At 42.9% G+C, this 27,876-nt stretch overlaps 1 protein-coding gene across 1 annotated transcript in view; it reads right to left on the bottom strand.

Annotated features, from left to right (window-relative positions):
• Positions 1-27,876, bottom strand: part of LOC115468395 (pituitary tumor-transforming gene 1 protein-interacting protein-like) — a 140,920-nt gene that overhangs the window by 33,385 nt on the left and 79,659 nt on the right. The window contains exon 6 of the mRNA XM_030200069.1: positions 4,664-4,710. Coding sequence (XP_030055929.1) covers positions 4,664-4,710 — 47 coding nt within the window. The remainder of the gene's footprint in view (positions 1-4,663; positions 4,711-27,876) is intronic.

Below are 27,876 nucleotides of genomic sequence, written 5' to 3'. Positions count from 1 at the left end.
AGTAAAGATTTAATCTGTCTGCTATGGCCTTGTCTTCCCTAATGCCCCTTTTATTTCTCAATCATCTAATGGCCCAACTGACTCCCTCACAGGCTTGCTTCAAATATATCAGAAAAGTTTGTTGGAAGTTTTTGCTTCTATGGCAACCTTCTTAAATTCTCTCTTTGCCTGCCCTGCAAATGCTTTGCACCTAACTTACCAGTACATATGTTGTTTCCTGTTTTCTTCAGAGCTACAGATAAAATTAAAAGAACTGTGGATTTTTCAGCATAAGCACATTAATGACAAAGAACGTGGCAGCATGCTACCTCTGAAGCTGTGAATAGGGGGCCTTCCACAGTACCAAATTAATACAGAATCTCCTGAGGTGAAACCTTAAAACTAGATGTCTTCAAGTCCTCTTGATGGCACAGCCAGGAGACCTAATGGTGTAATTTTTGCTATGCCAGAGGTCTAATGGAAAGTAAAAAAAAAAATTACATTTTCCATATACTAATGTAAACCACCTCACAGTGTATTTGTCACACACTAACATTTAAGCACAAAAGGTGTGAGCACACTTATGTGAAACACTACTTTGCAACAAAACCATCACACAGATCAAAACTCAGAAGTCAGTGACTAAAACTGCTGCTTTCTGTGTTCCCCTAGGACCAAGGCAACTGTGAGTGACATCCGCAATGCATTATAAATGTGTAATTACCATTTAAATTAAGTTAGAAGGGCTGGTTGTAAAATAGGAAAAGAAAGAGACATTTCCTTAAAGCCAACCAAGGGTTGACATTTCTGACAAGATCATCCTAGGGGCTAATAAAGCTATCGTTATTCTGCCACTCATCCTTTCCCCATTTAGCCCTGAATCCCCTTTGCTGGGCAACTGAGAGAAAAAAATGATATAATACACATCTTCCATAATTATTTTGTCTTTCATTTGACACTAGTATTTTTCAAACACACTTGAACATCATATGTATTTAGCATTAGAAAGCCGAAAGAAATGAGAACGTGAATGCACAAACCTGAAAACTTCAGGTGCAGTATTACTTTTCAGAACCAGCTCGATTATTCTCACAAAACTGAGACCAAACTACCATCGGCGGAGGGTACACTAACATTCACAGTATCGTGTATCATTTTAGACAGAAAAGCCATTAGGTTAGCAGCAGGAAACTACCCAGGCTAAGAAAAGCAAAACCAACAAAATCCTCATTAGCCTGTACTGAAATACATTTTAAAAAATCCAATTATTTGAAATCTACTGATTGTGATGTGCCATGAATTAAACATGCACCACAGTCACAGCAATAAAATGTCTTGTTTTCAACACAATTATCACTGGATAAATCATAAGCAGTTTAGTGGCTGCCAATATTTTTCAATTAAAGCACAATTCTTGTTTCATTTTGGGATGGTGGGGTTATTCCTGCTATTTCTGTTTTAAAATGGCACATCACGGTCCCCAACTAATTCTGAGCACCTCTGCTATTGATGCTGAGTATCTTACAGGCAAGGCATCTTCTGGGTAATTAATAAGTTGCCTAATTTCTGTAGCAGTTATGTGCACAAGTTATGCCTATTTTACAGAAGGAAACATGCACGTTTTCTTTAAAAAAAACCCCCAGAATTTACTTCCCCTCCTCAGAGTAGCCACATCTGCTCTGAGGCTCACACAAATATACCAGCAAATTTTATCTGCATTTGCGCTTTTCTTTAATTTTAAACAAATGCAGCCCAGACTCTGGGGCCCTTTTTCTAAAGCTTACCCTAGAATTCTATAAAAAGCCACTAAAAATTCCATGTGCAATTTCATCAAACAACAAGCCAATTAACGCCAATAATTGAGATCTTAAGCAATTATTGGTGCTAATTGGATTTAATTAAAATTTACATACATAAATTTTACACGCGAGTGCAAAAAGGGGGCCCAGCCATGGGAGGGTCATGGGCGTTCCTTTAATTTATGCATGGTTATAGAATAAAGGGGATCCAAATCTAATTTAGGCATGGGGATTTACACTGTTTCATTAGTGTAAATGATCACGCCTAAATGTAGTCGCAGTTCTCGGCTCTAAGCTCCATTCTATAAAACAGTGCCTAACTTTAAGCGCCATATATAGAATAGCGCTAATTGCTAAGGGGGACTTTTACTTAGGCATGCTGGCGTTTTTAGAGCGCACTAAACAATAAAGACGCCCATAGGAATACATTGGCATCTTTAGCATTTAGCGCACGCCTATTTTTATCGTGCGCTAAAAACACCAGCACACCTTAGTAAAAGACCCCCTAATTTTTGTTAGGTACCATTTATAGAATTTAGTCCTTAGTGTGCACTAAATGCTAAGAAGCCCATAGGTATAAAATGGGGCTTCATAACATTTAGCACACACCAATTCTGTTAGTGTGAACTAAGCTTTACTAAAAGGGACCCTCTGTCCCGACTCCACTCCTGGAAATGCTTCAGCTCCTTCCTGGTAAAAGCATGTAACCCACAAAGAGCCCAGGAAATTTTAAATGGCTTGTAAAATGACACTCTTCATGTCCTAGTTACCTGAGGCAGCGTTAAATATTTTGATACCCAGGCCTTGAAATTTTGTAATTAAGGGCCCTGTTTACTAAGCCGCGCTATAAGCATGCTAGCGTTTTTAGCACATGCTAAATGCTAGCACATCTTAGTAAATAGGGCCCTTAATATTTTAAAATTTAAAACCACAAAATGTAAAAAAAAAAAAAAAAAGTTGAATTTTAAAAAATTCCCCATGGAAAGTTTATTTCTAGGAAATAAAACAATAAATTATTTTTTTTAATTTAAAGATATCACAATGAACATGTTCTTTACATATATCAGGAGCACTTACAAGCGCAATGAACAGTGGACATCACTCAATTAGAATGCTAGGATTCTGGACCACATCAGTGTGGTTTCATTGTGCTACACCACACCGTATGCTCTTCGGTGAAGAGAAATTTGGAAACCAAAATAACTTGAAAAGATTGCTTTTGAAGTCTATTAACCCTACCACCTTTCCTTCCCTGGTGATTCCACAGCTCACACAGGGTCCAATGAGTGCCCTTCTATTTCATGGTCTCCTTGCACTGGACTGACCAAGGACAGAGAGCAACTGAGATCAGTTAACACTGGAAAGAAGAAAATCTGATTTGATTTATTTTTCATATAATACAGTGCTGCAGGCTAAAACTATTAATAGCACAGAAAAATATTGTTGGAGATCAATTCAGGCCTTCAGGCACATTTTATTCAACCATACACTCTTTCTGCATGGAAGGGATTTCTATTTAATGTTCCCTCTAGAACTGTTTCTGATTCCTAAGATTTCAGTTTTGCATGAATACAGACACTTTCATTTTGATAAAACAAAGCTATAGCCTCCATGGATCAAATCATCACCCACGGCCAAGTCCTCCACCAAATTCACCATTCTCACTGCTGAATACTTAAATAATTCCCCCGAAGTCCATACAGCAACTAGTGGCACAAAATACTCTACATGCAAAGGGATTGGATTAGCTCATACAGAGTATATCACATGACATCATAACCACTAATGATCACATTCCATAAGTGTGACTAAACAAACATGGTTTCTCCTAGAAGTTAAAGGCAATTGTAAAGGAACTACCATTTTTCTTTTAATAATGGCAAGCAGTAAATATGTGAAAGGCAATTCTATTAGATAAATAAACAGTGTACTAGAGGGTCCTTTTACTAAGCTGCGGGAAAAATTTTCCTGCGCGCCGGGGTCCTTTTTACCGCAGTGGGTTAAGAGCCCCTTAAAAAAATGGCCATGCGGTAAGATTACTCTTACTGTGTGGCCATGCAGGGGGAGCACTTTGCGGTAAGGGCTCCTGCGGTAACCTGGCAGTAACTGGGCAGCACACAGCAATGCCCGATAACCGCCAGGTTAGCGCCGCATTATAAAATAAAATTTTTTCTGGCATGCTGGAAATGGCGCACGCTCAAGACAGAACTACCGCCAGCAGCGGCGTTGGGCCGGCGGTAGTTCTGGGTTAGCATGCAGTAAACCCACACTGGGCTTACCGATGCTTTGTAAAAGGTCCCCTTGGTTTACAGAAGAGTAGTGTTTATGTGCGAAACTGGTGCCAATAAATGGCCTTTATGCGTGTAAGTGCTGGCACTATTCTTATAAACCAATGCTTCTAATCCACATAGGGGTCCTTTTACTAAGCTGCGATAAGCAATTGCGATCATTGACTGGTGCATTTAGTGCACCCAGTTACGCCAGGCATTGGTCTGTTTTGAGCAGGGACTGTCTTTTCTTCATGTTCATTTGTGAAGCGCTGCGTACGACTGGTAGCGCTATAGAAACGATTTATAGTAGTAGTAGTCATAAGTGGGCATGCCTAGCTTTTGGCGCACCAATGTGAATTTGGGCTAATATTCTATAACAGCTTAGGCACACCCTTAAACCATTGCAGAATTGGTGCTAAGCACATGCCATTGTGACACCTACATTCTGGGGCCAGTTCATTGAATTGTCACCTTAGCTTATACTGGTTATATATTTCTACTTGTCAAGTCTGCACAGACAGCAGGGGTTCTACTGTATTTCTTCTAATTTTAACTCTGTATAGCCATTACACAGGAAATTATTACTCATACTAACAGAAGCTTAATTTCACATACCGTATTTCTTGCGTATCTCATCATGCTTTGCCTTCCTTTCATTCTTCCTATAATAGGAATTAGAATAAAACAAATATTACACTTTTGTAACCCGATGAGAGGAAGAAGACCATTTTCATAATAATGTTTCCAAAGGCACAAAATGGGGGAAGAACATCTTTGAAAGCATATATACAAAGAATGTAGTAAATCCCTGTGTTGTTTCACATCATTAAGGGGCCCTTTTACTAAGCTGCGGTAAAAAGTAGCCTGTGCTACTTTTGGCATGTGAAATTGGCATGCACTGGGCCATTTTTTAACACAGCGGGAATAAGGTCTTTTTCAAAATGGGGCAGTAAATGGCTGTGCGCTGATATTAAAATTAGCGTGCGGCTATTTACTGTATGAGCCCTTACTGCCACCTATTTAGAAGGCGGTAGGGCTCATGCGCTACTTGTGTGGTAATCTGGCAGCGCACAGCAATGTGGCTGCACTGTCAATTACCGATGAGAATGTCCCCCATGGTAGAAAATTATTTTCTACCATGGGAAACTGTGCACGCCCAACTTTGGAACTACCGCTGGGTGCCCACGCTACTCCAGCGGTAAGGTCAATTTGGCATATGCTACCTGCGTGGTAGCTCTACTGCGGCTTAGTAAAAGGTCCTCCAAGTTAGAAAGTTCTGATGGGAAAATCAAATAGTCTCAAACATTTGAGCTACCAGAGAAGATCACAGCCCTTGTACTAATTATCTACATGGTGTCTGGAAAAAACGGGACTCCTTACATAGTTTCAAAGTATTTTGCAATTTTTTAAAAACTTAGTATGACCTTTGAAAATATATTAGTATATGGGTTTTTTTTCTTATTTAATTCATAACTTGCGTTCAAAGTGTCCTCATTCAGCCTTGACACATTCACGTAGTCTTCGATACTACTGAGCTGTTGACTCTATGAATTCTAGGGTTTCATGAATTAAGAGCTCAACTGTTTTGTGCGCTCGATGTGCTGGAGTTCCATCCTGTTGAAAAATAAAATACCTATAAATGTCTCAAATTTCAGGCAGAAATTTCTGCTGCAGTAGGACCTTTTGGATTATTAGGAAAAATGTTGGGGGTCCTGTTATTTCCTGACACCGTGTATATACTTAGATGCTAGCACAGTGAAGAGGACACCTTGGTAGTTTTGGTCTGGGGGCAGAAGTGAAGTTACTTGTAGCAGGTGTTCTCTGAGGACAGCAGGCCGATATTTCTCACAACTGGGTGATGTCATCTGACAGAGCATGGTGTGGACTCTGCCTAGTGCTCTGTCTCTTTAAGAGGCTTTTGGCAGCATACCCCATGCATGTGCGGGTGCCTTTCCGCCCAACGTATGAGCGCAGGACCAGCAGTCTAATGACATAGCTAGGAGGGAGGGTTTGTGAGAATGACTGGCTTGCTGTCCTTGGAGAACATCTGCTACAGGTAAGTAACTGGGTTTTCTCTGAGAATAAACAGACCATATCTTCTCACAACTAGGAGAAAGGCACTACTAGGCTCACCAAAAACAATACTAGGACAACAGGGACTTGCAACGGCAAGGCCTAAACAACCAATCAACCTAAAAACAAAATAAACTGGATGTGAAGGTGTAGCCTGGAACAGAAATAATGGGCCTAGGAGGGTGGAGTTGGATTCTAAACACCAAATAGGTTCTGCAGCACTGTCTGCCCAAACCAGCTGTTGTGCCAGGTATTCTGCTCAAGGCAATAGTGGGATGTGAACATCTAGACTGAAGACCACATTACAGCCTTGCATACCTCTTTGATACAGGCTGACCTCAGGTGGGCTATTAACACAGCCATGGCTCCGACATTGTGAGGCATGACATGATCCTTCAGAGTCAGCCCAGCTTAGGCATAAGCGAAAGAGATGCAGTCTGCCAGTCAACTTGATAACATGTGTTTGCAGATGACTACCCCCATCCTGTTTGGATTTAAAAAAAACCCAAAAGCTGGGTGGACTGTCTGGGCTTTAGTCTGTTCCAGATAGAAGGCTAAGGTTCACTTGCAGTCCAAGATATGAAGTGCACTTTTGCCAGGATGGGCATGTGGTTTGGGGAAGAATGTTGGTAGAACAATCGACTGATTAAGATAGAACTCTGATACTACCTTAGGAAGGAACTTAGGGTGCGTGATGAGGAATACTCTGTTATGATCAAGCCTAAAGCTTACTGACTCTGCGAGCTGAAGTGACCTCCACCTAAAACAAGACCTTACAGAAATCAAGAGTCTCAAATGGAGCGTTCATCAGCTGGGTGAGGTCAACGTTGTTCAAAAATACCATCTTGAAAGCCCAGACCAGATGCATTCCATGTATTAAAAAAGATGGACAGAAAAGAAAACGACAGCCAGCGTGGTTAAAAGGTGAAGTGAAAGAGGCTATTATAGCCAAAAGAATGTCCTTCAAAGAATGGAAAAAAAGACCCATATGAAGAAAATGAGAAGCAACATAAGCATTGGCAAGTCAGATGCAAAGAACTGATAAAGAAGGCTAAAAGAGAATATGAAGAGAAACTTACCACAGAGGTTAAAACTCACAGTAACAACTTCTACAGGTACATCAGAAGCAGAAAGCCTGCGAGGGAATCCATGAGACTGTTAAATCACGAAGGAGCAAAAGGGGCACTCAGAGAAGATATGGCCATAGTGGAGAAACTGAATGAGTTCTTTGCTTCAGTTTTTCTGGAATAAGATGTAAGACATTTACCTGTACTGGAAATGGTTTTCAAAGGTGATAATGAAGAGGAACGGAAAGAAATCTTGGTGAACCTAGAAGACGTACTGAGCCAAAATGACAAATTAAAGAGTAGTAAATCACCTAGACCAGATGGCATACATCCAAGAGTACTCAAAGAACTCAAGCAAGAAATTGCTGATCTGTTGTTAGTAATATGTAACCTGCCATTAAAATTGTCCTAGTACCTGAAGATTGGAGTGTGGTCAATGTAACACTGATTTTTAAAAAAGGTTCCAGGGGTGATCTGGGAAATTACAGACCGGTAAGCCTCTCGTCAGTGCTGGGTAAAATAGTGGAAACTATTATAAAGAATAAAATTAGGGAACACATAGACAAACGTGGTTTAATGAGTCAGCATGGGTTCAGCCAAGGGAAGTCTTCTCCCACCAATTTGCTTCCTTTCTTTGAAGGCGTCAATAAACATGTGGATAAAGGTGAGCTGGTTGATGTAGTGTTATTTAGATTTCCAGAAAGCTTTTGACAAAGTTGCTCATGACAGACTCCTGAGAAAATTAAAGAGTCAAGGGATAGGAGGCAATGTTCTGGTGTGGATTAGGAATTGGTTACTGGATAGAAAACAGAGAGTAGGGTTAAATGGTCATTTCCCTTAATGGAGGAGGGTGAATAGTAGAGTGCCGAAGGGATCTTTATTGGGACCGGTGCTATTTAACATATTTATAAATGATATGGAAATCGGAACAATGAATGAGGTGATTAAATTTGCAGATGAGACAAAACTACTGAAGGTTGTTAAAACACATACGGCGAAAAACCGCAGGAAGACCTTAGCCAATGGTTTTCAAGGGTGATGATGTAGAGGAACTGAAAGAAATCTCGGTGAACCTGGAAGACATACTGGCATCCAAATTTAATGTGGACAAATGCAAAGTGATGCACAGTGGAAAGAATAATCCGAATCATAGTTACCTGATGCTAGGGTCCATTTTGGGGGTCATCACCCAAGAAAAAAGATCTAGGTGTCATTGTAGATAATACACTGAAATCTTCTTCTCAGTGTGCAGCAGCAGCAGCCAAAAAAAGAAAACAGGATGCTAGGAATTATTAGGAAAGAGATGGTAAATAAGACTGAATATACTATAATGCCACGGTGTGACTTCACCTTGAGTATTGTGTTCAGTTCTGGTCGCCGTATCTCAAAAAAGATAAAGCGGAAATAGAAATGGTTCAAAGAAGAGCAGCCAAAATGATAAAGGGGATGGAATTCCTCTCATATGAGGAAAGGCTAAAGAGTCTTGGGTCTTCAGCTTGGAAAAGAGACGGATGATGGGAGATATGATTGAGGTCTACAAAATTCTGATTGATGTAGAACGAGTAGAAATGAATCGATTTTTTTACTTGTTACAAAAGTATAAAAGACTAGGGGATACTCAAGGAAGATACACAAAAATACTTTTAAAACAAATAAAAGTGTATATGCCTTCCTATGCTTAGGCCGTTCCTAAGGGCTAGGCCTAAAGCCTGTACTTTGCTCAGTTTGGTTCTCACATATTAGCCTACTAACTCAGCATCTTGTGTAACAATCATTGCTTTCTCAGGAGCTGAGACCTGACATTTCATAACATTTAGTTTGCAGCTGAGTATGTTTTTCATATAAGGTGGATGTAACCTTGGCAGTTGCTGACAGGCTGAGGACACAGTGTGAGGGTTAAGGGAGATAGACAGAGAGAGGACACAAGGGTATTGTTCTGGCTGTACACGCAGAACTGACACAGAACTCATAAGTAATTAACCAATGGCCACAGACTGTTCACGTGCAAACACATCAGGAGAGACTACATGACCAATCCATATATGGTATAAGACTACCTAATGGTTTTGGTTTATGGGAAATCACATGATTTCTGGGAAAATGTAACTTGTAACAGTATATATGTGATGTCCGGGGCAGTATTAGCTGAGCAGACCTTGTCTGTCAGGATGTGCACAGCTGATTGGCAACCTGCTCCAGGGAGAGAATTATTTTTTGTATTTGGCTCTGCAAGATATCAATAAAGATAATAACCGATTGCGCCTGAGCCTAAGTTCTCTGTCTTACTATTTTTTGTGTTTTCCCCTCCCTGCGAGGGCTAAGGAAGGGAGAAAATAAATCACAAAAGGAAATATTTTTTTTTCACGCAACGAATATTTAAGCTCTGAAACTCTTTGCCGGAGGATGTATCAGGGTTTAAAAAAAGGTTTGGACAAGTTCCTGGAGGAAAAGTCATAGTCTGCTATAGACACGTGGAAGCTACTGCTTGCCCTGGGATTGGTAGCATGGAATGTTGCCACTATTTGGGTTTCTGCCAGGTACTTGTGACCTGGCTTTGCCACTGTTGGAAACAGGATACTGGACTAGATGGACCTTTGGTTTGACTCAATATGGCTATTCTTATGTTTTTATGTAATGGAGCATGTAACCATGGTGGACAATTTGGAGAACACACTGGCTGAAGGTTACAAGGGGCCACCTTTCCTAGAAAAAAAATCAGTTTCCTCCTTACTTGTAAGTCGTCCGGAATATCTACCCTGGATGGCGGCTATGCTGTCTTGGAGCAAGTCAAAAGCTTGTCCCCTGGTTTGACTGGGGAGCTAGCTGGGGCTTCGGAGTGTGCTGCTGCTAGGGCTGGGTAGTGTGGGTAGAAGGAGTGAACCTACGCCAATGAAATCTGAAGGCGCTCCTTTGAGGCCCAGCTGAAAATCTCTAGAAGGAGGCTGCCGAGAGAAGGACTTGATGGTGTCAGAGTGTTTCTTAATGAGGTCGTGACCTCCTCTACCTTGCCCCTAAAAAGATTATCTCCTCAGCACAGAATGTCCACCAACCTCTCTTGAACCACTGATTCGAGGTCTGAGATGCGCAGCCATGAGAGTCTATTCATCCCAACTCCTAAGGCAGACATAAGAACATAAGAGTAGCCATACTGTGTCAGACCAATGGTCCATCTAGCCCAGTATCCTGTTTTCCAAACAGTGGCCAAGCCAGGTCACAAGTACCTGTAGAAACCCAAATCGTGGCATTGGATGCGATGTCAAAAGTATGCAATGTCAAAAGGTATATCCTACACTCCTTTTGCTCCATAGCCAGCTGGCAAAGCTCTGAAACTTGCTCTGGTGGGAGAGTGTCAAGAAGGTTCAGCACACTTTGCACCATGGTCTTCAAGTACAGGCTCGTGCATAACTGGTAGGCCTGAATGTAGGAGATGAGCATTGAGGTCTAGAATACCTTTATTCCAAAAGAATCCAGAGTCCTGGCCTCCCTGCCCAGGGGAGCTGAGAAATGAGTCCTGGAGATTCTGGCTCTCTTGAGAGCAGATTCAAGCACAATGGAGTGATGTGGCAACTGGGCTTTCTTGAATCCACTTTCTTAGGGACAACTTGCACAGAGAGCGGAGTCTCCCAATTCTTCATCTGTGCATCCATGAGGACGGCATGGAGGGATATGGTGACCGCCTGCCTAGGGGGAAGAGTCATAGTCCAGAATGGTCAGCAATTTTGCCCTAAGCTCATCCTCAGTCTCTTAACTTACAGGGGATAGCAACTGCAATCCTTTTGACAAAACTGGTGAAGGAGAGACTCTCATGTGGGGACTTCCTTCTCTCCTGTGGCAGGGAGGGATCTGAGGGCACATCATAAGACTGCTCCTCCAAGAAGTAATCTGGCTCCTCATCAGAGTCCCACTATTGGTCCATCTCAGATTCAAAGAACTCCTCCTTGAAGAAATGAGCCCATACCTGCCTCGATCTACTGAAGGAATTTCCAGGCTAGTCCGGGCACCACAGTATGTATCCGCCACCTGACCCCAGAGAAGCGTGCTCCCCATGATGTCGAGCAAGATACTGCATGGTACAACCCAGAGCCTGATGTCAGCCGAGGAACCGGTGTCAGCAGCTGCTCCATAGGCGAGACTTGGGCCTCCAAAGAGGGCTGGAGCTGTGATGTAGGTGGCACAAGCACCCTTGATGCTTATGCACTCTGCTGATGCAGCAAGCCCACCAGTTCCAACCAGACCATGACCTGGAACCGGTCATCGAGGGTAGCTATCAGCAAAAGTGGGGCCAGTGTCAGTGTGGTGATAGCCTGCAAACCAGTTGGTGCCAAATTGGAAGCCTGAGCCCGTCTGGAAGGCAGCTGCAGTATTGGCACCTCCTCAAGAGAGGGGGAGTGCTTCATTTGACACCAATGCCCCTGTGCTCCCGGTACAGAGTTTCAAGGGGGACCGATGCTTGCTGTTCTTTGGCTTGCCTCAATGCCAAGCACTGGAGTACCACGGTACTGATAAGGACATCATTGAATCCTCATGTCACCTCGGTATCAGGTTCAATCCAGACCAGTAATACTAACACAGTGCCTGACGTCAAGGAAGGGAGAGACCACCTCGATGCCGGTGTATTCCCAGAGTCTGAATGAGCTGTCTCAGCCATCAAGGCTGATGCTTCTGATGCTGATGGATGGACTTGGCACCAAAAATATTTTTGTGCTGGATCTCCCTGGCTCTCCGAGTCCTCTTTTGCATGTGTAAGCAGAGGACACAGGAATGAGTATGTGTCACTGGCCATGATGTGTGAGCCTTTGGATCATAATGGGGCCTCTGAACTGTTGGTGGGATCTGGAATCGTCCCACCAAACAGTTGATGGATTGCCTTGTCGAGAGGGATCCAGAGGGTGGCCCTGAAAAGAACCCTTGAGGGCAGGCCTGACAAACCAGGACCTGAAGTGGCCCTGCAAAGGACCCATAGGAGCAGTCCTGGCAAACCAGGACCTGAAGTGGCCCTGAAAAGGACCCTTGGGGCCACTCTGGACTGGAGGCAGGACGTTTAGGCAGGCTGGACAGGAGACACAGAGGCAGGTTGAACTGGAGAGAAAGGGGCAAGCTGGACAGGAGATGATAAGGCAAGCTGTACTGGAGAAACAAGGACAAACTTGACTGGAGACGCTGAGGCGAGTTGGGCTGAAGACACAGAGGCAAGACCACAGTTGAGAGAGAGCGAGGGCTGAGTGGGTCCGGGTGACATCACTGAGGAGCGTCCAGAGGGCTAAACGACTTGCTCAAGATCACAAGGAGGGTTACTTGGCCTGAAGGGGTCCCCAAGACCTGCCAGTGGAAGCTTTTCTCCACACAAAACCTGGCAGTTGGCGGCGCTTTTCCTGGGCTGCTGCAATGCCAGTCACCCCCTCCCCCACACATGCTTGATTGTTCTGAAACTGAGTGTGCACGAGGGAAGCCCGCCCTCTCGTGCATGATCAGTTTTCGCACATGTGTGGAGGGCCGACCTCCCTTGGGCATGCCCTGTTTCAGATACACCAAGCATCAAAGTTGCCAGTTTGTGGTATTCCCGCCAAATTGGGTGGCTGCGGGATTTTTTTGAAAGCCGTGGACTGTGGGGTTTTGGGCTCCTTTTTTATGCTGTGGCCCGGGTTGGGTGCATTTTCACTGCTGCGGCCATGGGTTGGACACTCTGTTTGCTTGCCCTCTCCTATTGGTCCTAATTGGACCAACAGGAGGCCGAAGGATGCGGTATCTGGTTCTCTTAAATTGCTGCATGCAGTGCACACTCGACAAGCCTGCATCTTTGGTTCTTCAGAACATGTTGAAGTGCATGCCACCGGCTCCAAAAGTTGTACCTGCGGTGCTCTCTGAGAAAGGGAGGGATAAACCTTTCCCTTTACCCTGCTCGCTGGGTTCGGCCACACTCCATCGGGGATTCAAACCTGTACTTTGAGTAGGGGGAGCTCATTGAGCATGGTGGCATGTGGCGGGGAGCAAACTTCCAGTCTTAAGGTGATATTTGGGTCAAGAGGCCATTCTTTACCCCCTCAGTGGCTGCTGTGTCAGAAAATAAGACTGTCATGTTGTGCCCATCACACATTTTGATAGGACCAGCCGCAGCTGTGTTTATGCTTCACAGGAAAAGGAAAAACACGGTGAACTTCACAGGCAGGCAACTGGCCAATCACCATTTTGGTTCCTATGCACTAACCATTGCAAATCGCCAGAGTCCTTCCTCCTTCCTGAACATCAGAGCCGCCGCCTGGCACCTACTGCAGTGCCAGTCCAGCTCCCAAGCTGATCACAGCTGCCTCCTGCCCAGCCATGGCCAAAGTAATCACAGTGAAAACCAAGCCCTACAGTGATCAGAAGCCCGGTGCCAGCAGCCTCAGGAAGCAGGTCAGCATCTTCTAGAGCAAGGCCTACAACGTGGAGAATTTCATCCAGAGCATCATCACCACCATCAAGGCGCCCAGGAGGCAGGACGTCATGCTGGTGGTGGGGGTCAACAGCCACTTTTATATGAAGGAGGCCATCTAGCTTATCATCCAGATAATGGTTGCTAACGGGGTAGGTGCACCGAGCATGGCTTAATGCTGCTTGGCCTTCGGTTTCAGCGCTGCCTCATTCATAGCACCCAGAAAATCATCTTGCAATAACCTTGGGCTGGAGCCTGTTGGGAGCTGTGCAGGAAGAGGGAGAGTAAGTATCTGGGAAGGCTTCCTGAAGATTATGCTGTTGGGGCTGGAGGGAGCACTCTGCACTTAGGCCTTAACAGAGAGATTGTGAATCACCCAGCTGTTCTATCTACATTGTTCTTTATTGTGGGTAGCATTTTTATTTTATCTCACTAATATTTTCAAACATGCTGTCTTGTACAGCATATGTATGTACACAAAGGAAGAACTGGTTTCATCGGTTAGAGTAGTATTAGCTCTAAATTGTAAATCATTGTGCCATTTGGAGGGGCTGCTTACAAGGACTCCTTATATTCGTGTAGAGATGTTTTCACCTAGTAAAGTACCACCAAAACAGACATCATGTTATGAGAATCAGGAACTTAACAATCAGACTTACTAATTATAAGTACAATTTTTTTTAAAGCATTTATTAGGTTGAAACCTGGGAGCATTTAATATCTTGTTTTCCTGTGCCTACAGGAACAAGTTCCCACAAGCCATCTTTTTTCTTTTGATGCAGGCACAGGAAAAAAAAGACGTTAAATGCTCCCAGGTTTCAGCCTAATTAATGTTAAAAAAACACAAAAACAAATTGTACTTATAAATAGTAAGCCTGGTTTTAATCACCTGATTCTCATAACATGAAGTCTGTTTTGGTGGCCTTTATCATCATCACTGTGATGTATTACAAAAATGCACTTGACTTTTTTTATTACTATTTTACAGAGAGGGATTGAATAATGAGGGAAGGGCTTCCTTCTTATGTTGTGGAAAAAATATGTTGGTTCAAGCTGCTTGCTATGTGAATATCCCCATTATTGCTACTAAGTATTACATATTAAGGGCATTTGCTTTGAACTTTGTTTATCCAGTCCTTACATGCATATGGTTTTGCTTTTTAAACCCAAAGGTGAATCCTAAGGGTGGTTGCACAATTAGGTATAAACTGTGTTGTTTTTGACTTTACTTGTTGTGGACTGCTAAATACTTACACAAATTAATGTTAAAGTCTACTTTTTATGAAAAAGAAAAATGAAGATAGCTTGAAAATATTAATAATATTGTGCTGTTGCTGATTATGATTCTTATGATGATGCTGCTGGTTATGCTGATTATGCTGCTGATGATTACAATGATTACAATATCAATATTCACATCAACCTTTTAATATTCAAATCAACATTATTAATATTCATGTTAACTTATAATATTGGCTATTTTTGGGCTACTTTTGGCCAGAAATTTGGCTGGAAAATTTTTCGCAATCTGGCAACTCTGCCAAGCATGTGCCAACTGCCAGGCTTCGCATAGAGGAGGGCTTCCACTGGCAGGGCCTGGAGACCACCACTACCCAAAGCAGCAGACAGTGCCTCAAATGGGGGAGGGGGAATCCAAATTGAAAGGGCCCAGGCCCCCAAGGCCCATACCACTGGATTCAGCTTTCTCTGTAAGCTTGAGCCACACAATACAGGAAATTTAGGCTTATTTCGCAGTTTCATATCCCTTGAGACTTGAAATAGTAAGACTTTCTGAACTTCCTGCATCATGCTGCTGAAACTTACAGAGACAGCTGAATCGTGCTGTGGTAAAAGAGCAGAAAACTCGTGAGGCTGCTGTACAAAAAACAAAATTTGGGGACATGAAACCCTGGGTGCCAGTGTCCAATTTCTAGGTATCCTGGTGACCTGATGCCCAGGATTTGTCAAGTGCTGTATTAGAATATGTCAGGTTTTAGAATATACAACATGGCTGGAGCCTGTGAGAAAAACCCCACTCATTGGCCTTCAATCTCTGGCACAGCAGTGGTAAATATCCAGTTTTGGGGTGGGCTATCCTTGGAGTCTTTGAAGCCAGAGAGGCCCTGGGATTAGCTAAAGGAAGAATCCAAGATCCTACTACTACTATTTAGCATTTCTATAGCGCTACAAGGCGTACGCAGCGCTGCACAAACATAGAAGAAAGGCAGTCCCTGCAATAGTGGAGGGAAGCCTCCAAACCCTGCCAATCATAGCTGAGAGACTGCTAAGGATTGCTAAGAAGAAAGATTTGAAGCATTACAGCCAGCAAGGTAGGGCAGGCTTCTGTATCTGGTGGCAGACTGTTAGAGAACCTTTAGAGACCGCTGTGTTTGCATTAAAATAATATGTATGTTGAATCGGAACTGCTAGCTTGAGAAGGGAGACAGGCTTATGGTGTGTGTGTTGAACCTAATCATGGGGCCCTTTTACTAAACTGCAGTTAGCCCAATGCAGGCTTACTGTACACCAAACAGGAACTACTTCTGGACTACTGTAGCAGCCCAGCGGTAGCTCCCACCCCCAGCATGCTCCATTTCTGGTGGTAAATGCTCCCCCCTGAAATGGCCACGCGGTAAGTGGTTCACTTACTGCATGGCCATTTCTTCAAAAAAAGAAAAAAAGACAGTCTTTTACCCACTGCGGTAAAAGGGGGCCTCATTGCGCAACAAAAACATGTGCTGACCCTAGCGCAGGCCCCTTTTACCACAGTTTAGTAAAAGGACACCTATATGAATAAAGGATTTGTTTTGCTGCCTTTAACTATTGTTTGGCTGTGTGTTAAGATGCTCAAAGTCCCATTATCACAGTGAGACAGAGATTGTGTGTGTGAAAGGATGGCGGGAAAGGACAGATACAGTATCTGGGTCAGGTTAGGGCAGAAGGGGGTAATCACAAATTTTCTGCTAGTTATGTTTTATCTATGGGTTCTACTGGAATGTCTGTGTGTGTGTGTGTGTGGGGGGGGGTGTACGCTGGAATTAATTTGCATAGCTTTTATTTCATTATTAGATTTTTTTTATCTTTTGTAATTTCCCACCTTGAACTTTAGGAAATGTAGTAATAAATCTAGTAATAAATCAAATAAAATGAACGTATAAATTCTGTGTCACATTTAGGAATTCAATCTCAGCTGAATTTCGTAAGTTGAGGTCCAAAATAGCTCCTAGTAGAAAGTCCAGCATAACAGGTGTCCCTCAAAACCAATAATAATAAAAGACTGCTCGTCATTATTTCAAACTTCTGTGACATTTTCATACTCCTGAAAACATACCAAGACATAATTACATTTTATCTTTACTTAAAATGAAAAGACTCCTTGCAAATATATGCAATATGCAGAATTTGACTTTTCTTTTAAATAAAAATCAGTATCTTAATATTACAGCACATGAACTAAAATATTTTTTTTATTAAAAAGATTATGAAGCACAAATAGCAGGCGGTTAGTCTTAAGAATTATAAGCCAGTGGAAAGCTATATGACATGCAAGGCTTAAGGACAGAAAATAGAATGTAATTAAATCCATTTCAGAATGATTTTTAACTGATGCTTTTTCACATATAACATTACCTCCAGTGACATACTGCTTTGGAAGCAATCATGGGCGTAGACTGGGGGGGGGGCATTGCCCCCCCAAACGACGACTGGAAAGGCAACTTTTTTACCTGAAGTCGCAGCGACGAACGGGCAGGCAGCGCTGCGGTAGCAAAAGCAACAAGGAGGCAGGTTCGACTCCGCCCTTCACTTCCCTGCCCTCTCAGCGTCCCGCCCGCCCGAAAGGAAATGACATCAGGGGAAGCCTTTTACTACCGCAGCGCTGCCTGGCTGTTCGTCGCTGCGACTTCGGGAGTGGAATGGAAGTGAGCCAGCCTATCTCGTCCACTGTAAGTAAGGAATATATCACTGTTTCCACTCCCCCGCGCAGCCGTCGCCGTTCACTTAACACAGCAAGCAAACCTGTGAGCTGCTGCATCCACGTTGTCGTTTTACAGATGCTGCGAAGGGGGAGAGAGGGGGGGGGGAGACGCTGGATAGAAGGGGGAAGGGGATGGACAGAAACAGAATGGGCAGGGGAGAGAGGAGAATTGCTGGACAACAGGGATTGATGGAGGGGACAGGGGAGAGAGGAAATTTGATGGAGATGGATGGAGGAGAGGCCAGGGGAGAATGGAGAGTTGCTGGACGGAGCGGAGGGCAGGGGAAGGAGGAGAATTTCTGGACATGGATAGATGGAGGGAAAAGGGGAGAGAGGAAATTTGCTGGAGATGGATGAATGGAGGAGAGGGCAGGGGAGAATGGAGAGTTGCTGGACGGAGCGGAGGGCAGGGGAAGGAGGACACAGGAGGATGGTGGACATGGTGAGTGAAAAAATATCAAATGGAAAGAAGACACTGGGACCAAAGCGAATAGAAAAACGAAATGATCAGACAACAAAGGTGGAAAAAAGTATTTTATTCAGAATTTATTAATTGGAATATGTCAGCTTTTGGAAATGTGCATCTGTGGTATGGGAAAGGGGGTGGGGAAATACTACTGGAGAGGAAGAGGGAGTGCTGGGTAAGGAGGAAGGAAGGAAGGAAGGAAGGGAGAAAGAGCTGGCTTTTTTGGGAATAACCATAATGTATATGTATGAGATATCTCATACATACTCATTATGGTTATTCCCCCCAAAAAAAGCCAGCTCTTGCTCCCTTCCTTCCTTCATATTAGCATAATTTGCATATACATATATGCAAATGAATATGCTAATATGCCCCACCCCTTCCTTTGCCCCCCCCCCCCCAAATGAAACAGTCAAACTACGCCTATGGAAGCAATGATACAATTCCATGGGATGTCCAGCTCCTAAAGATGATTTTCAACCTCTCTAAGGGTTACAAAGTGGAACTAGCGATTCCTGCACAGTAAACGAGACAAAGTCCATTCAAGTCCTATGGGCTTCCTCTCATTTGTCACTTGGCTTTGTAAAAGAAGCTCTAACTTATTTTTATATAAAAATATCATATGGATAACATTAAAAAAGAACGTATTAGGGGAGTCACCTCTAATTCCCTCCAGTGGTCAGCTGGTCATTTAGGGCACCTTACGCCCAAATCCCACCCTTAATATGCCTGACACACCCCCTTGAGATTTGGACAAACTGAAGAACAGCATAGAAAAAGGTCTGAAAAATAGGTTTTGAAAATACTGATTTGGACGTTTTTGTGAGAAAAAAAAAAGTCCAAATGCTGCTTTATGACATTTTTTAGACCTTTTTCTCTTTCGAAAATGAGCCTCATAGTTTTTAATTTAACGGTTACCAACTGCCAAAAATTAGTTGGCTCAGTCTTCTTTCTCTGCATGTTAGTTCAAATCTGCTGAGACCCACTACAATTAGTTGTAAAAGTTTTTAAAGTGGAAGGTAAGACAAAAACGATCAGACCACATCAGAGGTTCCCAAATTTGATGACTTATTAAAACATTCACTGAAGCTCCAGAATACGCAATAAAATCTAATTTATGGCCCTTTTCATGTGTGTGGGAAGTTGAACCTGCAGTAAAATGTTGGGATTCCAAAAACTGAATAAACTGCAACACATATGGATCCATATTATCCTCAAAATGTAGATTAAGATCGCCTAGAATCACTAACCCCCTATTTACAAGCCGGGTCGCAATGTGACACAGCCCGTCGGCATTACTGTACCGGCAGCCACTAAAAAAATGTGGAATAATAATAAGATATTGTCTCAAATTTTTTTTTTTTTTGTTACATTTGTACCCCGCGCTTTCCCACTCATGGCAGGCTCAATGCGGCAGGCAATGGAGGGTTAAGTGACTTGCCCAGAGTCACAAGGAGCTCCCTGTGCCGGGAATCGAACTCAGTTCCTCAGTTCCCCAGGACCAAAGTCCACCACCCTAACCACTAGGCCACTCCTCTAATAACTTTGTTGAGTAAGATTCCAATTCTTAGGGGGTCTATATATCAACATCAGTCCCAGTTTACTAATATGACTTGACACAGCGACTGTGTTTCGGCGCAAGAGCGCCTGCCTGCCTCAGGACTTTTAGAATGTCATGTATGCTTTATTTTACCATCTATCCTATCTATCCAATTCTATGTATATAGAATGGAACAAGTTGCTAGGCAACCATATGCTGTAGAAAAGCAAAGTCCATATATAAAACCCTCGCAATTCTTGAAGTAAATCGCAAAAGAAGCCCACTGGCATCTGGGCGTCTCCCTTGTGTTTTTATGGATGAGCCTACCCACCCTAAAGCTCCTGCCTCATGTGCCGAAATACAGCCACTGTGTCAAGTCATATTGGTAAACTGGGACTGATGTTGATATATAGACCCCCTAAGAACTGGAATCTTACTCAACAAAGTTATTTGATTATTCTGTCGGGCATGTCGTTCATAGGGATTGAGCGTTCCTCCACGTCCTGTGGCTGATCTCTCCTGGATTAAACTTGACCAGAGTCACAAGGAGCTGCAGTGGGACTCAAACTCAGTTCATCCCACTGCACTAACCACTAGGTAACCATTTTTATTTTTTGTGTCCTCTTTTTTTTTTCTCTCTGCAAATACGGTAACCTTAATGTCAGCTCTACTCCTCAAAATGGCTGCCGTGACCTCTTGTAGCAGTCTCGTAAGACTGACACTGTAGGTCATGGCAGCCATTTTTAGAGCAGAGCCAGCATGGGCAGGAGCAACTGGTGATCACTCCTGCCCTCACTGCACCCCTAAATCACCAAAGATTGTAAGACATGCCCGAGGGGGGCACCTAAAGGTGGGCAGGGCAGAAGAGGCAACTCCTGTTTGGAAGGAAGGGGGAGGGAAGGAGACAACGCACACAGTTTCAGCTTCCACTGAAAACACAAGGTCAGTTTTGGCCAAAACTGAAACCATGGCCATAGCCTTTTGGCTGAAACCGAAACCAGGCAGAAAAAGGATTCTGGGTCAATTTCAGGAACATAACTGAAACCAAAATTCGATAGGCCTCTAATTGAAGTCAGTGGTCAAATTTAATTTACTGGAAGAGTGGCAGCATCTTTAACCCACATGTAGAGATTATAATGTATTCTTGTGTTCACCAAACCCACTCTAGCATAGATATTGGATAATTGATAAGGATTCTATATCTGCTATCTCAATACTAAAATAGGAACCTGGTCAGACCATGCGCCAGTCGTGACCGAGATGCATATGGGTGGAAAGACTAAGGGTCAACAATACTAAAAGTGGAATGAGCCTATTAGTAGACTGAAAATAATGCCAGCAATTGAGAAAAGATATTAAATAATTTTGGATACTTAATGATATAGGAGATGATACTCTGGGAGAATTTGAAAGCAATTATAAGGGAGAAAATAAGTGTTGCAGGAATACACAGGAAGCAAACGAGGGCAGAAAAAGCACTTCAGCTCCGTAGAGAAATCATATGCTTAAAAGTAGAGCATGAGGACAGCAGGCACCAGAGATGTTTATAAGAAATTAGAAAAAGATTAAAGATTAACCAGACTGACAAAGATTACTACCTACTGAGAGAGAGAGAGAGAGAGAGAAGCTCGCAAGCCCTATTACAGTCCAAGAAGCACTCTGGGAAAGCAACTACCAATGGGCAAAGCACCAGAGCCAGACTGTTTTTCTTCCAAATTCTATAATGGCTTGCTGACTGAGCCATTAATTAGGATGCTTAATGATTTAGAGAGGGGAGAATTACTGCAGTCTCTATGTACGGCGGAGGGGGGTGATGATTATTCATAAGCCCCTTTGGTCTGTGGGTCATATGGACCTGTTTTCCTGCTGGGCACAGATTATTTTATTTATTTATGACATTTGGATCCCACATTATCCCAAACAAGCTCAGGTTCAATGTGGCTTACATTCATGAAAAACATCAAAAATATTATACAGATAATTAATTACAACATTTAACAAATTAGGAATAATTGTGTGCTTGTCATGAAGTTAGGCTAGAATATTGCTTATGTTGAACCATATAAGACAGACGGCAACATTAGTTTATTGTCTTTTGATAAGATATGTACTTAACAGAAAAGCCTTTAGTAATTTACAGAATCCCAGATAATCTTCTAAGTACCTTGATTGCTTGGGTAGAGAATTCCAAAGTTTTGTACTCTGATATGTGAAGCCTGTGACAAGGATTGATTTGTAAGAAAGACCTTTGCAGTTTGGATAATTGAGTGTGAGGTATTCTCTAGATGTTTATTACGTGAAGGTAAATCAATTAGTTGTTGCATGTAGGAAGGTGATTTGGTAAACAGTCATACATATTTTAAAGGTGATCCTTGCGTTTATGGGAAGCCAGTAAAACTTTAACAAGAGAAGAGAAGCCTTCTCAAAGCAAGGCGCACTGCATACAAGGCGGGCAGTGGTATTTTTTGCTGTTCGTAATTTTTTAAGGAGTGAGATTTTAATACCTGCATATATGGAATTACAATAATCAAATTTGGATAGTACTAGAGATTGGGTGATAGTACAAAGCGTGGAGCTTGGGAAGAAAGGACGCAACCTTTTTAACTTCCATAGTATATGGAAGACGCTTGAGAGACCACCTTCAAGTATTCCATACAGGGACAGCCTGAAGGTCTATCAAGCCCAGCATCCTGTTTCAACAGAAGGCAATCCAGGTCACAAGTACCTGGCAAAATCCCCAAACAGTACAATACATTTTCCCCAAGTCCATTTTAATAATTGTCTATGGACTTTACCGGTCGGTGATTCCTCATGTGGAACCTTGCATTACATAACTATAATTCGGGGTTCCTCTTTCCCACACGCATCACTTTGCACTTGCTCACATTAAACATCATCTGTCATTTAGATGCCCAGTCTCATAAGGTCCTCTTGTAATTTTTCACAATCCTCTTGCGATTTAACAACTTTTTACCTCACTAGTTACTCCCATCTCTAGATCATTTATAAGTATGTTAAAAAGCAGCGGTTCCAGCACAGACCCCTGGGGAACCCCATTAACTACCCTTCTCCATACATGCGCACACATCTAAAAATCGATTCACTTCTACTCATTGTAAAACACTCAGGATTTTGTAGACCTCAGTCATATCTCCCTTCAACTGTCTCTTTTCCAAGCTGAAGAGCCCTAAGCTCTTTAGCCTTTCCTCATATGGCAGGAGTTCCATCCCCTTTATCACTTTGGTTGCTCTTCTTTCAACCTTTTCTAATTCCGCTATATCTTTTTTGAGATATAGCGACCAGATGGGTGTATGGTAGACCAGGACCAATTCTCGGAAGATTGTGTTTGTGAGGAGCTGGCTAAAGTAGATAAAGCGAAGGGGACTGATGGGATACATCTGCGGGTACTCAAGGAACTCAAAGAAGTTCTGGTAGCTCCATTGTCTGACCTGTTCAATGTTACCCTAGAGTCTGGCGTGGTCCCAGAGAGCAAGAGAAGGGTAGATGTGGTCCCTCTGCACTAGAACGGAAGCAAGGAGGAGGTTGCGAATTGCAGACTGGTCAGTTTGACCTCAATGGTGAGTAAACTAATGGAAACGCTTTTAAAGTGGAGGACTGTGAGGTTTCTCAAACTGAATGGACTGCAGGACCCGAGGCAGCATGGTTTCAATAGAGGCAGATCTTGTCAGACAAATCTGATTGACTTCTTTGACTGGGTGACCAAGCAGCTGGACATGGGAGGCACACTAGATGTGGTGTACTTAGATTTTAGCATAGCCTTCGACACGGTTCTGCACAGGCAACTGATTAAGTAAACTGAACGCCCTCGGTATGGGACCTAAAGTGACCGGCTGGGTTAAAAACTGGTTAAACAGAAGGAGACAGAGGGTAATGATACGTGGAGTTTGCTCTGAGGAAAAGGATGTTATCAGTGGTGTACCGCAGGGATCAGACCTTGGGCTGGATCTTTCTAACATCTTTGTGAGTGATATTATGGAAGGGATGCCTGGTAAGGTTTGTCTCTTTGCGGATGATACCAAACTCTGTAATAGGGTGGACACTCCGAAGGGTATGGACAGAATGAGGAAGGATCTAGCAAAGCTTGAAGAATAGTACAAAAATTGACAACTAGATTTAATGCTAGGAAATGCAGGGTCATACACTTGGGTCACAAAAACCCAAGGGAATGGTACAGTATAAGGGGTGAAGTGCTTTTGTGTACGAAAGAAGAGAGGGACTTGGGGGTGATTGTGTTTGATGAACTTAAGGTGGCCAAACAGGTAGAAAAGGTGATGCTCAAAGTCAGAAGGGTGCTCTGGTGCATAAGGAGAGGGATGACCAGCAAGAAAAAAAGAGGTGATAGTGCCCTTGTATAAGTCTCAGGTGAGGGCCCATTTAGATTACTGTGAGCAATTCTGGAGACCATACCTACGACAAGATATAAAAAGGATGGAGTTGGGCCAGAGAGCAGCTACAAAACTGGTCAGCGGTCTCTGTCATAAAACATATCGGGACAGGCTCATGAACCTCAACATGTATATGCTGGAAAAGAAGTGGGAGAGAGGGGATATAATAGAGACGTTTAAATAACTCAGTGGCATTAATGCACAGGAGGTGAGCCTTTTTCAAATGAAGGAAAACTCTGGAATTAGAGAGCATAGGATGAAGTTAAGAGGAAATAGGCTTAGGAGGAATCTAAGAAAATACTCCTTCATAGAAAGGGTGGTGGATGGGTAAAATGGCCTCCAGGTTGAGGTCGTGGAGACAAGGACTGTGTCAGATTTTAAGAAGGTGTGGGACAGACACGTGGGATATCTTAGGAAAAGGAGGAGTTAGTGTGTTACTGAGGATGGGCAGACTGGATGGGCCATTCGGCCCTTATCTGCCGTCATGTTTCTATGCTTTCCATTTTAACCATGCTGGCTGTCGTTTTCTTTCCACATTCTAAATACGTGAAATGCATCTGGTCTGGGCTTCCAAGATGGTACTTTTAAACAACGCCCATGCCTGGTTGAATGTCCTAACCTTTCCAGCCGATCCTTTTAGCTTCTTTTTAACCATTTTCCTCATTTTATCATAGTCGCCTTATTGAAAATTAAATGCTGCTACAGTAGATTTCCTTTGTGGCTTCACTCCAGATAGTAGCTCAAACTTGATCATGTTATGATCACTGTTTCCCAGTAGATCCAACACCATTACTTCTTGTACTATGCCCTGCATTCCACTAAGGGCTAGATCTAAAATGGCTTCACCTCTTGTCGGATCCTGGACCAGTTGCTCCTTTATTATACCTAGGAATTTTATCTCCCTGGTGCTCACTGATGCAACATTTATCCAGTCAATATTGATGTAACTGAAATCAGCCATTATTATACTATTGCCCAATTTGCCAGCATTCCTAATTTCTGTAAACATTTCTTCATCTGTCTGTTCGTTCTGTCCTGGCAGACGGTAGTCCAGCCATACAAAATATTCCTACCCTTTGCACATGGAATTTCTATCCATAATGATTCCACGCTGCTATCTGTTTCATGTACAATGTTTATTTTGTTTGACTCAATTCCCTCTTTAACGTATAGTGTAACCCTCCCTCCAATTTTACCTCTCTATCATTACAATATATTTGAATTGCATTTGGAAGCAAAACTTTGTGCTAAGCTCTACTGCAAGGTTTCTGCATTAGCTCCTTGGTATCTGTGGCCTGCATAGTGCACATACACATCAGTATATCATTGATCATGTGCAGCTCTCTTGAATTTCTGCATCTCAAATACATAACTGCATTTTTTTTGCATACAACTTAGCTTCCGAGCACTTTTGACCACTCCTTGAACTTTCTTAGGTTGTGCCTCATTTTGTTTACTCCCCTTGGGAGTGTCCATTCTGTTGCAAATCTTGTCATATTGAAAAAGCAAACAAACAAAAACCCTTTTGCTTACAGGGACCAGAGTGTGACCAAGTTAAAAATCCCTACAGGGGAACAGAACAGAGAGGCCCAGAACAAGGAGGCAAGGTTTTCCAGGGAATTCCCAGGAAGGGATGCAGTGTCCAAAGATGGGACAGAAGGGAATTGCACTTCCACACAGGTCTCCACTATAATGCGACTAGAGTTGTGTGCGCAAATCAGGTCCTATTCTGATTTGTGCGTGCAATTTAATTATCTTAAGCCAATCAGTGCCGATAATTGGCACGTCACAAAGAATGATTGTCACTAATTGGCATTCATTAGAATTTACGCACACACCTTGCTAAGCATATTTGTAAACTGATGCGCATAAATTCTAATGTGCACAGCTGAAAAGAGCAAGGAATGGGAGGGTCGTGGGTGTTTCTAAAACAATTATGCACGCTAATATAGAATACACCTGCTCTGTGCCTAACTTAGTCACTGGCATTTGCACCAAGGTTTACTTGGCGTAAATTCCCACAACTAGATTTAGTTATGTGGACGGGCCCTAGGTGTAGTCTATAAACTGTGCCTAACTTTAGGCATAGTTTATAGAATACGCCTAGGCATATTTTTTGGTGCCGATTTTTATGGCACCATATATAGAAACTAGTCCTATAAGTATCTGACCAGGCTGAGAATAGAAGACTGCTAAGGTAGGATGTCTTTTCCTGAGAGTTTTAAACCTGTGTGACTAGGCATTGGGTAGGCCTGGGTTAGAAAAAAAGCTGTCTTTAACCTGCTGCATCCTGTGCTTCAGGTCGGGCAAGAAGCTAACACTGGGAGGACTTTTCACTGACTTTATATGTGCAAGACAGCTAAACAGGCTTCAGTATATTTTGGTTTAAGAAATAAAAAGCCCTATATTCAAAATAATTTAAGCAGCCAGGAGTAGCTTCTGACCACTCAAATTGCTTGTGTGGGGCTTTCCGCTGATATTCAGTGAAACTTACCCGGTTAGTGCCGCTGAATACCACTACAAACCGAAAAATGGTTATTTTGTAGGCGGTCCAGGGCTGGAGTCAGCATTTATGCAATTAAGTGCTGATATTCAGTACTTCGCCACTTAAGCGGCTAAATCAGACTGCATAAAACATAGTCCTATCGTTATGTGGCATTGCTTATATGGTGAAGTGCTGAATATTGCACTTAACCGTACAAGAGAGCTAGCTGCATAAACCCAGATGTTATTACTACTACTAACCATTTGTATAGTGCTACTAGACGTTTGCAGTGCCTGGACATGGCCTGGCATTGAATATCAGGGCATAAAGCTGGTGAATGTTCACTGTCACTGGACAAATATTTACTTCAAAGTAATCTCGTTCATATTCCATACCTGGTTCAGCTGTTCTGTGAAGGCTCAGCACTCAACCCTCCCTTATGCTATCACAGTGGATCATTCTGAATGTAAACAGGACATCCTTGCAACCCAGATGCCATAGCTGTGCTACTTTAAAGCTTATGAGAAAAATATATATTTGTCAACTTTAAGGATACGACTTAAAACTGAACAGCAGCCAGAAGAGCATTGTGCATCCAGTATTAAGTGAAGTAATATCCTGATAGAACAAAAAGTACAGATGTATTCATTGTTTGTATTAGAATGTAGGTTTCTGAGAAATAATTGTTTAATTTATTGTGAGGATTAGATCTACATGAGTTGCCTTTTACATGCAATTAGAGAGAAGCCAGAAGCCCACGCTTCTCGGTATATCTTGAGACTGCCTGCCAGGTGTTTCTGTGATGTTGTTTTAGTGTGAAATAGACATTTAAGAATTAAAATCTCTAATTTATGGTTAGTAATCTACACCGTGGAAGTCTCTTTCAGGGCAGTAATGGATGCAGACTTTGTTTATATGTGATAAATAATAGTGATGGGCATAATCGAACGGGGAAGACCATCTCTAAGGGCATCCATCTCTAAGGACTTTCCAGCGAAGGGGCGGGAAAACCCGTATTATCAAAACAAGATGGACGTCCATCTTTAATTTCGATAATGCGGTCGGGGACGCCCAAATCTCAACATTTAGGTCGACCTTAGAGATTGTCGTCCCCGGTTTTTGGCAATAATGGAAACCGAGGACAACCATCTCAGAAACGACTAAATCCAAGCCATTTGGTCATGGGAGGAGCCAGCATTTGTAGTGCACTGGTCCCCCTCACATGCCAGGACACCTACTGGGCACCCTAGGGGGCACTGTAGTGGACTTCACAAATTGCTCCCAGGTGCATAGCTCCCTTACCTTCGGTGCTGAGCCCCCCAATCCCCCCCCAAAACCCACTCCCCACAACTGTACACCACTACCATAGCCCTTAGGGATGAAGGGGGGCACCTACATATAGG

Source organism: Microcaecilia unicolor, chromosome 1 (assembly GCF_901765095.1).
Source record: "Microcaecilia unicolor chromosome 1, aMicUni1.1, whole genome shotgun sequence".
Classification (NCBI taxonomy): Eukaryota; Metazoa; Chordata; class Amphibia; order Gymnophiona; family Siphonopidae; genus Microcaecilia; species Microcaecilia unicolor.
The sequence above is the reverse complement of the archived record's forward strand: the minus strand, read 5'-3'. Positions and strand labels throughout refer to the sequence as shown.